Genomic DNA, 14,617 nt, shown 5'->3' with positions numbered 1-14,617 from the left:
ACATGGACTTTCATGTGGCTTTAGCTCAATTCTGTCACATGCTGCAGGAAATTATTTGAGCTGCTAAGGGCACTAAGATTTTTGATGCTTTTGCACTGGGGGGAAAAAGTCATGTGAACCATTTCTGAAGACACTTTGACGATTGTGTGGGAAATACATTTTTAAATGAGTAGGAATTGTTTAGGACTCTCTAGTCATTTTAAACATTTCCATGTAAATGTATTCCTTGATCGTTATGAAACTTTTTGTCATGCAAATAATGGTTGAAGGGATGGCAAACTGAGAAGCCTAAATAACAAATAATCTTTCTTCTTATGTAATCCAGAGGCATTTGTTGGCTTTGGAAGGGGGGAGGCATTCTAACAGGGGGTAGATTGTAACTAATAATGGGAAATGGTCGCTTTCTGTTCTCTCTAGCACCTCAAAAGATATTTCTTCTTATGTAATCTTATGTGGAAATGTAAGTGCAGTTTGCAAAGTAAAGGTATGAAAACTTAACGTTTCCAGGACCTTGGCAGCAAAGACCTGAAAAGAGAGAAAATCAGTTTCGTCTGTCAGATCGTACGAGTAGGCAGAATGGAACTAAGAGACAACAACACAAGAAAGCTAACCTCTGGGCTCCGGCGACCTTTTGGCGTAGCAGGTAATCCATTCTCTTTAGGTACACTGTCAAAATGCTCTGCAAGTAAGAGCAGCTGTTTGATATTGAACAACTGCTGACTTGGCATATTGAAGTTTTGAGAACAATTATTCAGCCTGTTGGTTATATTTACTGAATTTTATGCCTAGATCATTTGCAGCTTGCCAAAGAATGTGCATGTGCCCTTCACATGTTTATATACAGTTGTACCTTGGGTTACAGATGTTTCAGGTTACAGACTCCGCTAACCCAGAAATAGTACCTCGGGTTAAGAACTTTGCTTCAGGATGAGAACAGAAATTGCGCGGCGGCGGCAGCAGGAGGCCCCATTAGCTAAAGTGATGCTTCAGGTTAAGAACAATTTCAGGTTAAGAATGGACCACCAGAACAAATTAAGTTCTTAACCCGAAGTACCACTGTATTTGTTTCAGAAGATCCCTAGTGCAGAAGCAGGGTAGCTATGGCAAACATAATATTTGCTGCATAAAATGTAAAGTGCTAATTTCCCAGAATGGAAGGGGATGGGCGGAGAAATGATGCAGTATGAAACTGGATAAGGATTCCAGAAAATGGCATGCAGCATTTAATAGGGATGGTAGAGCTGAATCATCATGTGATACTGACCAGGGCGAGGATAGACAACGTGGTGCCCTCTAGATGTTGTTGTTATTGTTGTTATTCCGCCCTATACCCATAGAGCTCAGGGCAGTTCACAACATAAAATTACAATATCAAAACCACAAAATACATAATGAAAATAAAAACAAAGACAACCCAGTAATCCCTGCCTCCCTCAGCATACTTAAAAGGGCATTGGATGTCAATCAGTCAAAGCTCTGGTTAAAGAGGGACGTTGTCATCTGGCACCCAAAAGTATATAATGAAGGTACCAACCGAACCTCCCTGGGGAGAGCATTCCACAAACGGAGCCACTGCTGAGAAGGCCCATTCTCATGTTGCCATCTTCTGGCCTCTCGTGGAGGAGGCATGCGAAGAAGGGCCTCAAAGAATAATCTCAGGGTCTGAGTAGTGACCTCCCTCAGACGCAAGCATGGGCTCCCCAGGCGACAAGAGCCCTGGCTGTGGTGGTCCAAAGGAAAGCAGAGCAATTCATTTGGCACCAGGTTGGCTGCAGGTGTTGCCAGAAAGAGGCCTACAAGACACCATCCAGCCGTCTTAGAGACTCCACTCTAGATTTGTGTAGGCCTTAGCCTTTTCTTCTCCTGAAGATGTCCCACAAGGCAGTAGGTACAGATTTTTCCTCAGGGTTACTCCCAAAGACTTTCTTGTGAACGAGTATAGCTGCAAGGCAGCAGAGATTTAGGATCAGAGTTCTCCTTCTCTTATATGTGCTACCTTCCCAGGCTGATGAGCTCCCTCATTTCCCTCTACAGCACATGCAATAACCGTCTTCTTGACAGTTGGACTCACAATGAGTCTTGTCTCTTCAATCCACCAAAATCTGTCTTCACATGCAGGGGAAGTCCTTAACTCACTGAGGGTTTGATGGGTCCATCAGTTACCCCAATTGGTTTAGCTGGCCAGTCGAAGCTCTTCCCAGGGTGTGGCTGCTGTTGTATGCTGACAACTTCTAAGAGCCATAGGTGAGAGCTGAGTGCAGCGTGGGGACCAAAGGTGGACAAATTACCCCTCTACTCCTTTACTACAGTGATCCAAAAAGCTGGCCTTGATCCCTACTCTTCCGGCACCAGGCTGAAGAAATGTTTTCATTACTGAGTTTCCCATTTGGAAGAGTTGAAAAAAGATGGAAAATGATGTTAAGGACTTTGCTTGAAGAGAATATATTGATACTGAAAGTTACGACAGCATGGCTCTGATGTAAGGGAATGGATTACTGGTTTTAGTGCATTAGATCCTTACAGTATACTTGAGCAGGGCATTTGTCCGCAAACATGCACGTACAAGTGGCTGACAGAGGCAGTGCTGGACTGGCATATACAATGCATTTCTCCTTACTGCTAGATCATGATGATGTCTGTTAGTAGAACTGTCTCTTCAGAGATTGTTTGCTCCTGGTGCTGTGTTACCAAGCCATGGCATGCTGTCTTCTGAATGTGCCCTAACTGGTTAAGAACCTTTCCGCTTTCTTTGGGCTTGGATATCTCTTTCATTAACCCATGTCTGGTCTGGTGCAAATTGCCTTACTGAACTAGCATACTGAACTAGCATTCCACATTGCCTGGTTTTAATGAATGGTTGTATTGGTTTCTTGTTGTTTTTTACAAATTTTATTTTAATGTTAATATTGAGTTTCATTGATTATGTTTCTGTAAGCAGTTGTGGAATTTTATAACAAGATGTGCAGCATATAGGTATTTTCAATAAATAAGTTTGAAGACTTGGTAGAGGATATTTCAAGTTGCAAATGAGTTTTTGAAGTATATTCTGTTCTGCATGCATATTTGTATGCCCACAGGAGAATACACCTAAATGTTGTAAAAGGTTGTAAAAAAAGAAAATAAAGCAAGTTTCTCTCTGAGATCCATTATTATCTTTAGTCTCACAGCATCTGCCATGAAAGTGTGAATTTATTCTGCAGTGAAGTGGGTTATCAGTTGTAACATGTTTCAGTATGTGATGCACAAATGCATAGCCATTATTAGCTTCAGAAGATTCTGCTTTTTTTCCCTGATGTGAATATAGCAGGGCTATCTTTGAACATAAGAATATATTTGTCGTAAAATAGTTCCAAACTGTCTGTTGTGAAGCACAAAGATGTCTTTATGCCTCTTTGCCACTTTCCCTCCCTTTAGATGTTGATCTCTTTAACGACATTTCTCTCTTTTTGATTTCAGTAATGGATGTAACTGACATAATTAGTGGGAAAGTAGATGACGAGGACAAACAACACTTCATTCCATTTCAGTCGTAAGTATAAAGTAATGCAGTAGTAATGTCAGAGGAGATTTCCAGCCATATTATAGTGGATTATGACTTTCCAGATTAGAATTTAGCTCAGATGGTTTCGATAATGAGAATGCCAAGAAAGGGAAAAATAGTACTGTGTATGGCAGCTATAAATATTACAGCAAATTAGCAATAAAGTCACTTATTTTTAGCCTGTTTTGTTGAGGAAATTAATCAGAAAGCTTTGAACTTCTGTGTAGCTTTTTGCTTGTGTAGATGTGCATAAGCCGAGGACACATTGGGTGTATAATTGACCTGTATAGTTCACAAGGAAGCAATTGTTGCTGCTATTTCGAGATTGTTATTTTAAGGGAAAGGAAGCTCCAATTTAGCTATAGAGCTCCCCACTTGGAAGGGCTTCCCATCCATTTCTCTGGATGAAAGGAAGGTGCTGTGTGTGTTGGTTAGTCACCTCAACTGAAATAGATGGGAGCCCTGACATAACTCCCAAGAGTTTAGCATGCACAGAAATGTCTGGACTGCAGTCAAGGCCTGAATAAGAAATTTAAATTGACCATGAGTTTCCTAGTTTGTAGAGATGTTGAGAGCGTTGAGCAGCTGTAGGTACTGAAGTACATTATGTTCTCTGGGAATAATTAAGGGCAGCGATACAGAATCTTGATGACACAGTGTGAGAAATGGGTTTGCTTCTTTGGGGGCTTTCAGGTTACAGGTGAATGCTTTTGACCACTTTACTCAAGGTGGAATTCAGTGTTTCACTTTTCCAAGCGTTGTAGCTTGCAATGATTCCTCTCTCTCTTCCCCCCAATGTACTGTTCTGAGGGTACTCTTGGGCCCCCCAAGCCAATTTGCAGGGGGTGGCACATGGTAGGAGAGGAGGTAAAGCGGAAGACCTTGCATGGGGCTTCCACTGACAGGACAGGGTGAATCCTAAGTATTTCTGTAAAACCACTTTGAGATTTCTTTCTACAGTCAAGTGATATATAAATTTCATGAAGTAGATAAGCAAATCTCCAAATAACACACATTGTGGACAGTGGTTATGCATTGTGTGGGCATTGGCAATATTTTCTTACGCAGTTTGTAATCAGGTGTACTTTTGGTAACACATGCTGCTTAAAGAAAAAAACAGTAGACATAAGAACATTGAATACATTTATGTGGAAACCTGGATAAAATAAGAAAGTGGGATGTTGGAGGGCAGATGAAACAATATTCAATTGCTGCATCAATACTCAGTGACAATTTATGGGTCCTTCATATTTTTTGTTTTTATAGTAATTATGATTAATAACAAGTTAATAAAGTATTGTAGTTTAAAATGAAGTTAGGTGTAATTCAGGGACCCTGAAAGAAGAGTACTTTCCATTCATACTTTGTGACAGTTATAAACTAAGCTGCGACAAGTGTATTGGGAGATGAGGATGAACACTGACAATGCATATTTATGGATAAAGAAAAGTAGATATTAGAGAAATGCTTACAAGTCTCTTGCTCCATTAAATCTGATTTATAGCAGTATGCATAAATCAGAATTTTGAAAGGTTGCAGAATAATATGCGCCAAGGTTCTCTTTTCTTTTTCCCTCTCCTCTCCCATGGTAGATTAAAATGCTCTTCAGAAAAACTCTGCATCAGGAATGAGCAACGTGCACTGGCGATGAATAGCTTTGTCATTCCCAATGTTGACTTAAGAGCTGAACATGCGAAGCAAATTTTTTCTTACTCCTTTCACGTTGTGCCTTTGTTGTGCCACTTGGCATTTTTCTTTTCATATCCTGGTTATTTCATAGCCAGTGAAATGAATACAAACACAACGGCTGTCACATGGCACTATGGCGTAGTAGATATGATTTTTCAAAATGCTGCATTTCATTTATAACTTCAATTTCATCTTGTTCAGCCATAGTAAAAATGTTTCTTGAATTTCCTCTTATTTTCTCTCTTGCTCGAAGCTACTTCTGTGCATAGTAGCTTTGCTTTTCACCCTTCTGTTAACTCTCATTAAGCTACGGCTTAATTCACGTCACTTCTGAAGCTAGTCTCGAGCATTCCATGGACTAGTATGTTTTACATTTTGGTGTTTTGTTATTTTATATGTAATTTCTCAGGCTTTTCATCTTTCATCTGCAAACAGAGCTGGGATCTGGTGTACGTTTCTAGAATCACAAGTTTGCTTTACTTCTCTGAATTAGATTTACATCTTCCTGATTATCTTCTTATGTCTGTGTTGTTCCCTTTCCTATCCTTCGTCTTCGTGTTGACTAATGAACACTCTTTGTCAACTATGTGATACGCTCCTCTGTTTCTTGTTACTGTGACTTCTGGTTTTCTGTCCCCCATCCATTGTTACCTTTTGGTGTTGGTCGTCATGTGCATCCTCCAGGCTAGCCTTGGATAACGCCATTCGACACAAGCAGTTGAACATATCATCCCGTTTTTCACCCAGGGTGGCAGGGGAGAATGATTTCCTTCAGACTGTAATAAACAAAGTGATTGCTGCTAAAGAAGTTAACCACAAGGGTCAGGGTAGGTACTTCGCTTTACTTTACACTGTTAGCATTAGAAATGATGTAATTCCTCCCATTTTGTCTGATAACTTTGACATTAATCTGAAGTGAATTGATTGAATTGTGTTCAGCATGGTGACATTGCCTTTTCCCCCCCCATGGGCACCTCCTTGCTTCGTTGGGAAGTTTGATTACTCAGCTGATGAAAGTCTTAACTACTCTTGATATGTGCACTTTAGTACTTTTGCACGCAAGTCTTTGCGCCATTTCGCTATCATGCGGCACATCTATTATTTTAGGGAGTTACTGCTTGCTCTTTATAGTGAACATTTCCAGTTGGGTAGCTGTGTTAGCCTGTTGTGCCAAACGCAACAAGTTCCACTTAATCTTTTCGAGATGCTACAATACTCCGTCCATGTTTGCTGTTTAGTTTCCAAGACCTGCCATAGCAGGTATGTGTGCATTTAGTTTATAAACCTATAAACGTAGGGGCCAAATGTAGCCCTTCATTCATCTCTGTTGAGCCTTCAGGACCCTGCGAGGATATGCTACATCTCCCCTCGCTTGCCCTGCTCTGCACCATTCTTGAGTGCTTTTGCATGGCTAGAATGAGATGTGATCCTGCCTGGGTGGAGGATGATGTAGATGAGGTAGATGTACGCGTGCCTGTCTAAGGTCCTGTTTCCATTGCTTGAATGTAGCCTATCACATAAAGATGTGAATCATGGCTTTTTCCCCCAGTTGGAATTTTCAGGAACTCAGTTTTGGCACCTCTCAGGTGGGCACCATTGCCAACAAGAGAGGCGTTCATGGTGAGAATTGCATCTGTCACTTTGTTTCTTCCTTCAGTCACCACAGGCATTTGACCTTTTTCTTGCAGGTTTGCTTATGAGGGGGTGTGAAAAGAGTAACCCAACTCTACTACATACCTTCTCTGCTCACCTTTTCTAAGGTTCTTCTTTACCAAATAGTGATACTTTTCAAGAGTGCAATCTTTCCCATCTCTCACATAATAGGAAGTGAAGTGCAGGCATTAAATAAATTATTATTATTAATAATAATAGCAACCCACCTGGGATCACTGAACGATGAGAGATTCAAGTAAGAAATAGAAAAGGACTAGTTACACAGCAATAGATAAAACTGTGGCATTTGCTTCCACATAATATGGTGATGGATGGCCCCCACTTTAGATGGCTTTATCCCCATGCATTTGTTAAAGCCACCAATGGCTGCAATTCCTATATTTCCAACAGTATCTGAGGTGGTGTTCCTCTTAAGTTCCAGTTTCTTATGACCACAAGTGGGAGAGTGCTATGCGCTGACATCCTTCTTGTGGTACCTGGGTGGCCACTGTGCTAATCAGGATGCTGGACAAGGTAGTCCTTTTGTCTGATTCAGAAGGGCTTGTGTAATTAGATGCTCTGTCACCTTATTATCACCAAAGGTTAAGGAAATGTTAAGAGATTGTTTTGCACTTGAAGAATACCGTTTTATAAACAGCTTTTCTGAACTAATGTATTGTACTTAATGCTACAGGTTTATGGGTAACGTTGAAGCTTCTTCCGGGAGATATTCATCAGATAAGAAAAGAATTCCCTCACTTAGTTGATAGAACCACAGCTGTGGCTCGCAAAATGGGGTTTCCTGAGATTATTATGCCTGGTAAGCTTCAACAAATTCTTGATCTGATGCGCCTAAAATATTGGAGATGTTGTTAATGTTCTTTTCTTCAAGGTGAATAAGAAGCAGTTCATGGGAAAGTATGAATTGACTTGGTTTTGGTTTTTTTTAGTGTTTGTGTGAGATTTGGCTTTAAAATTATATTTTCAATCTACTTTCAGACTCTTTATTAATAATGTAGTAGCACTATTGTAAACACTGTGGACTAACTGTGCACAGATGGTGGAACGTCTAGTTCATTTTGTTTCAAAACTCAGATTCCTGGTGTGTTTTGAGTACTTGGGTTTTTAATGTATGTTATAAATGAATCTATGAAGCAATAAAGGCAGACTTCAAAAGCGGCTCTGTTGCTTGCGTGTCCAAATGGGCTATCAAATGTGTAGCTTATCCATTATTGCATACAGATGTGTGAACATCTTTGCAAAAATATTTACTCAGTATTTTTTGAGAAATGCTTGCTTTGTTCGTTTAGTCCAGGTTTATAAACAAAAACATTTAACTCAATTGAGGAGCATTTATACCTTTTCAATTACATTTCATTAATAACAACACCAAAAATTCTGAAGATGGGATAGGCATTGTAGGAAAGTTAACCAACTGGACCAAGCAATTGTATGCATTTGAGGACAGAAAGTGATGGCAGAATTAGGCCTCCTGAGCCAGAAAAGCTGAAGGGAAGGAAGTTGACAAGAAGGTTAGCTGCAAGAGATAAGAAGGGTAGAAGCAGAGATAAGACGCAAATATAAGCAAGCCATAAATGCAGATTTAAACTCTTCAGGAAAATAAATGGAAGGTGACCTGGAGATATTTATAGGTACTCAGGCTCATTAAGAATCAATAAGTAGAAAGCGATGCTGAGGAAGCCCTTTGAATATAGAGAAGAGAATAGAGCATTCAACAACATTTCTTCCAGACTCAAGAATGGGGCAAGAAGGAAGGGCAGTTCTCAGGATTCAAAGGCTTCTAGTACTCAAGAATGCTAAATCTTAGCATTCTTTGCTATGTGCTTTGTTAACAAGTAATCCTCTCTGCTTATGATCAAATCAGAATTTGTTTAGGAATTTGTCCTTCTTTCTGGTATAACTCAGTTTCCATTATTGTTTATGAGAGTGCTGCATCATTAGGCATTTTTGTTTGTTATATATAGCAGGCATTAATTTATTTCCAGAGTAGAATGTGGATTGGAGCTGATTTGTCAAAACCAAAACGTTCTGTTTATCTTGGATGATAAATTTTGAAACTTTTACCTAAACTTGCGTTGTTTTGAATACATGCAGCCTCAAATCAAAAAGCACGCATACAGTCACACGAAATACTATTTATTTATAGAAGTATTTCTATACTATCATTTCATAAAATGTCAAGGTGGTGTTCACTGTCAAACATCAAATATTTTTCTTTAAAGTACAGATAATCATTAAGGTGCCTGCCTACTTAAAAATTAAACAGCAGCAAAGGCCTTTTTGCAGAGGAAAGTTTTCAGGAGATGCCGGAAAGTCAAAAATGAGGATGCGTGCCAGATCTCTGCTGGAAAAGTGTTCCATAGCACAGGACCGGTGACATGATATACCCAACTTCTAGTTGAGACAAGTTGGGCATCTGTAGCACAGGGAGCAACTTGCAGTGCTCATCTATATCAGTGTTTCCCAAACTCGGGTCTCCAGCTGTTTTTGGACTACAACTCCCATCATCCCTAAACAAGCAAGACCAGTGGTCAGGGATGATGGGAATTGTAGTCCCAAAACAGCTGGAGACAAACATTTGGGAAACACTGATCTATATAATCTCAGTCATTAAGCTGGTATAGAAGGATTCAGTCTGTTCTTAAAATATCCCGGATCCAAATTATTCAGAGCTTTGCGTATTAGCACAAGGACCTGGCCTGGAAGCATATGAGCAGCCAGTGTAGATGTTTTAGCAGAGATGTCACATACTGTTGTCTATCTGCCCAGTCCAACAGTCTAGGCACTGCATTCTGCATCAGGACGGCCAAGGCTGATCCTGTCCCCATACCAGGCCTAAACCCAGATTGAAGTCGATTCAAATAAAGTGTCATCCAGGAACACTTGCAGCTTTGAGGTGCAGTTGTACCAGGTGTACTTGCATTTGAATACACCCACCCACCCATATGCATACCTTATGAGTAAATAAAACTTCTACTTCACAACTGAACTCTTGAAATTTTCATAGGACTGGAGCCCTAACACTGAAGAGTAGGTTAAATTAAGAAGATATAAATCATAGGAATTTTAAAATTTGTTTTCTATTTATTGATAGACCGTAAAATGCTGTACTAATCGTTTTGCTTTCTTTTTCTCTCTGCCTCAGGTGATGTCCGTAATGATATCTATGTCACATTAGTTCAAGGAGATTTTGACAAAGGCAGTAAAACCACAGCAAAGAATGTAGAGGTTACAGTATCTGTTTATGACGAAGATGGCAAAAAATTGGAGGTATGTTGTGTGCTGGTTTATTTCCCATGCTAATTCTAAACCTTTTCCTTAGTGTATGGCTTATGACTGGTCAAAGTAGGATGTGATCAAATATTGCCAAATATTTTGGTATTTGTAAAGCATTAATGTACACCATCAGAAAAGAGTTTTGCATTTCCTGACTCCATTATTTAATGACCCGGTTCACTGTGCATGGCAATTCTATGGCATATGGACTCCTGGATAGGATCTTGCACAGCTGCTTTGCTGTGCCCCAGTCCCCTTTGGCTTAACATGTTTTCTGGATCAGGACTGGTTAAGCTCTCTCCACACTAACAACGTACCGTTGCCAAAGTTTGTTCTTGGCTGCAGCTTGTGGCTAGTAAGGAGAGAGCCTAACCCTGGTTGCAAGCTCCTCTCCAAGAAGGAGACTGCACGTTTATAAGTGTTTCACTAAGACATAGTTTGGCTTCCTGTGCTGTGCGAACAGGAACAGCATGTGCAAACTTGGAACAGCATGTCATATGTTTTATTTCAGCTAGTACTTCAAGTTCTATCAAGAGCCGCTGTTTTTTTCTAGACTTTAATATAGACCTCCCTCAGTAACTTTATGGAGCGGGCAGCTAGATAACAAGCCGGGAATACTCGCTGGGTTCTGTGGAAAACAAGATAGAATCATGGGTGGTCATATTCAGAGATTAGTCACTGGTGATTATCTGTGTTCCTGTTTGGAGTTGCCTGCAGTTAAAGCAGGTGGTTAGCAGGAGAAGATTTGCTATGCTGCTGTGTTTTGTTCTGACGGCTCCATCTTTAGGGGACAGGAAGCCTGCACTCTGCCATTGCTAACAATCAACAACATAATGAAATGAAAACAGTAAGTTGCCACCCACACAGTGGCATCCTTGGTTTAGTGGAATATTTGACAATCTCCTACTGGTGTCAAATGGTAGACAGTGAATTGACAGTATTCGTCTGGTCAGTTGACCCATATACCAATCCTGATATTCCTGTATCTTCCGAGTGTGTGTCAGAATATGTAGGAAACAGTTGTCAGAATTAACAGCAGAATTTAATTTTTTTGAATGGAAGTTTTCTGTTTCAGATATGACAAAACCATTTCCTGCCCATTGTTTCCCTGTCACCCTGCTGAAGCTGGTGACATGAATTTTCAACGTTTCCCCCTTGTGTTTTCTTATTAAGTGTAACAATAGCATTTGTTTATACATGCAAGTAAAAATTGTATAATGTGTACTATTTCCTTCTTTCTTTTTAAAAGAATGTCATTTTTCCTGGTGCTGGAGATGAAGCGCTTTCAGAATATAAGTCTGTGATATATTACCAAGTAAAACAACCTCGCTGGTTTGAAACTGTAAAGGTATGTCCAGTGTTAGGAGTCCTTTAAAAAAATTGAGTAAGAGAGAATCCAGTTGATAGACTTGCTATATAGCTGTCAGACAAAAGAGGTATCTATGCCAGAGAATGTTTAAAGGTTGCTAAGAAACAACATAGATGAAGACATTGACTGAATGTATTTATCTCCCGGTCTTCTGGTTAAGACAGCTTTGACAGAATTATTCCAACATCTGTCTTTCACCTCTTTTGAATTAGAAAACTGAACAGTAAAGCAAATGATTGCAATGTAAGATAAAAATGTATTATCGTAAACTGCACAAAAGCACTGTGAAATTATTGGGATTTCTCATACATTGTTAATGAAACTAGAATTGCAATAGCAGTTTACCAAAGCAAATGCTAACTATTGTAAAAGCAATGTATATTAATATTACTATAAACCCAAAGGAGAACAGTTTTAAAATTCAGGCCTGGGATCACATATCCCTCCTCCTCCTCCTCTACCACCACCACCACAGCCTTAAGGAAACTTTTTCTTCAATTCTAGATTAATCACAGCTTGCTCTGTTGTCTTAGCTTCTGCCAACCTAGTTCGAAAGCATGCCAGTGCAAGTAAATAAGTAGGTAACTCTGCGGTGGGAAGGTAAATGCCGTTTCCGTGCGCTCTGGCTTCCATCACGGTGTTCCGTTGTGCCAGAAGCAGTTTAGTCATACTGGCCACATGACCTGGAAAGCTGTCTGTGGACAAACACTGGCTCCCTCAGCCTGAAGCGAGTTGAGCGCCGCACCCCATAGTCGCCTTTAACTGGATTTAACTGTACAGGGGTCCTTTACATTTACTATCTTTACTATGGATAGTAAAGTCAAACCACAGTTTATAAAGCTGGCTTATTTCAACTATTCAAAGATAAGATTAGTAATTTCTTAGGGTTCAGCAGTTAATATGAAATGAAAATAGGAACTTTTGGTCTGCTTTTGTGCACAGTGGGAGGGGGAAACAATAGTCCAGAGCTCAGTTAGGCTTTTCTTGTAACACTGAACTATGGTTTAGCATCTTGTCTGAATGCAGCTACTTCTGTATTTGCATGTGCATTTGATGAAGTTACAACCATAGGGCATTCTGTCAGATGGCTGTTGAGTTGGAAGAAATTTAGTATCTAGAGAACTATTTGATGGCTGGGGGGAAATGTGAGCAGAACACATGAATTCTGGATACAGTGGAACCTTGGGTTGCAAACGGGATCCGTGGGGGAGGCACGTTCGCAACCCGCACCGTTTGCAACCTGCAGCACTGTGTCTGCACATGCGCGGGTCACGATTAGGTCTTCTGAGCACGCGCAAAGTGCAATTCAGTGTTTCTGCGCATGCGTGAGTGCCGAAACCTGTTCTGGTACTTCCGGGTTCGGCACAGTGCGCAACCTGAAATCACATAACCTGAAGCGTCTGTAACCTGAGGTACCACTGTATAAATAATTGAAAGGAGAATATCTGAATTCTATTAACAAAAGCAGGAGGTCCAGGAGCTTGACAGCAGTAGGTTTCTGCGGGAACTTTTTATGGTAGTAAGATTTGTGCTCAGTGCCATGGAAGGAATGAAGGAAAAAGTAATTGAAATGGTGAAGCAGAGTTAAAATATAAGCAGCCAAGTTTTGGCATGAAAGTGAAGGAATGTATGTGTAGCACTGGAAAAGCAGAATGTAGGTAGTCAAGGCAACAGGCTTGTCATAGGAAACTGCCTTTTATCAAGTCAGACAATTTGTTCATTTAACTCTGCATTATCTACCCTGACCGGCAGCAGATCTCCAAGATCATAGACAAAGAACCTTCTGCGTTCAAAGCATGTGCTCTGCTACTGCTTTGTGGCAGCTCCAAAGCTTAACTGTAGGTGTCAATCCCTATGGGGAGGTAGATGTGGCACATGATAGCGGGAAAATGTCCTTGATGGCATTGAAGAGGGACTGATACTAAATAATAGTGCAAATTAACCTTTGGCAACGCCCAGGAAGCCACTTGGGTGTTACACATGGCAGCTGCCTTAACTTCACTTCCTGCACAGTGGGTTCCCTTCCACACACTTTCTCTGTATTTTAAAAGGAATATCTAACATCTACAGATACTGCTTTTGAGGCAACACAGGCACAAACTAAGGGATTTAAACCTCTTTCCCCATCTTGGAAGTACATCTGAAGTTGGATGATCTGATTTTTCTAGTGAATAAAATCTTAGTTAGGCGGCAAAAATGGTACATTAGGGGGGAAAATTATAATATGAAAGAGTGAGGGTGATAACATGTGCTAAACAAATGCAATCTTATATGGAAACAAATATCTGCATAGGGTTATTTATACTTACATGAAGTGTTCTGACATTTGGGCAGGGGATAGTATATTATTATGAAATAGGGATGTGATAAATGAAGAGAAACAATTGAATAGGAAGGGCAAATGTTGGTGAGACAAAAGTTAAATTGAATTGACAGTTCTGATAGATATGGACAGCAACAAAACTGAGCTGCTGGATCAAAGAGTGCGTATATGGATTGATGGAACAGGTGTGATGTAAATGTCAAGGTAGACAAGGTGAACATAGCTCCCAAAATTGAGGAGCGTCAAAACACTAGAATCTGTCTGGCCTGCTTGTGACTGTTGTAAAGTTCTGCAGCAAATGATAGCACTCATTCCTTATTGGTCTGTAGAGCTGAAAGCTGACAGTGTGAGGTATTATTTTATTTCCCCCTCTGGTATTACCAGGCTTTAAGGCATGGGAGGAAGGCCTGCTCCATATCCCTGAGTTATACCTCTGGGTACAGTATCAAAACAATATAGAATTACATCTCAGGCTGTGCTTTAAGCCATCCAGTGCTCTGATCTGGAGGAAAGGCAAGATGGAACGAAGTATATTTGTTTTGGTATTATAGCTCAAACAAGTGGTCTTAGTTTAATATATTTTTCAAGGTGGGCATTCAGAAATGATTTCACAGCTTGTTTTCTTAGCGCAGTTGTGCTTGAATCATGAGTATTTTGTTCTCAAGGGGCTCACCTGCATCCAGACCTTTTAACTGATGTCCCAGACTGAGTTAGGACATAGTTAAGCTGATTCATTTTAACTGAC

General features: G+C 40.3%; 1 protein-coding gene across 4 annotated transcripts in view; it reads left to right on the top strand.

The window, feature by feature from the left end:
• Positions 1-14,617, top strand: part of DOCK1 (dedicator of cytokinesis 1) — a 371,865-nt gene that overhangs the window by 73,812 nt on the left and 283,436 nt on the right. For 2 of the 4 annotated variants that reach the window (XM_083740981.1, XM_083740982.1), the window contains exons 10-15: positions 508-643; positions 3,457-3,529; positions 5,978-6,057; positions 7,578-7,703; positions 10,050-10,174; positions 11,430-11,528. In XM_083740981.1, coding sequence (XP_083597107.1) covers positions 508-643; positions 3,457-3,529; positions 5,978-6,057; positions 7,578-7,703; positions 10,050-10,174; positions 11,430-11,528 — 639 coding nt within the window. Of the gene's footprint in view, positions 1-507; positions 644-3,456; positions 3,530-5,914; positions 6,058-7,577; positions 7,704-10,049; positions 10,175-11,429; positions 11,529-14,617 lie in introns of all 4 variants that reach the window. The other 2 variants (XM_083740979.1, XM_083740980.1) reach the window with 1 other exon arrangement.

The sequence above is a fragment of the Podarcis gaigeae genome (assembly GCF_964106915.1).
Source record: "Podarcis gaigeae genome assembly, chromosome: 5".
NCBI lineage: Eukaryota > Metazoa > Chordata > Lepidosauria > Squamata > Lacertidae > Podarcis > Podarcis gaigeae.
This window is presented reverse-complemented; position numbering and strand designations above follow the sequence as displayed.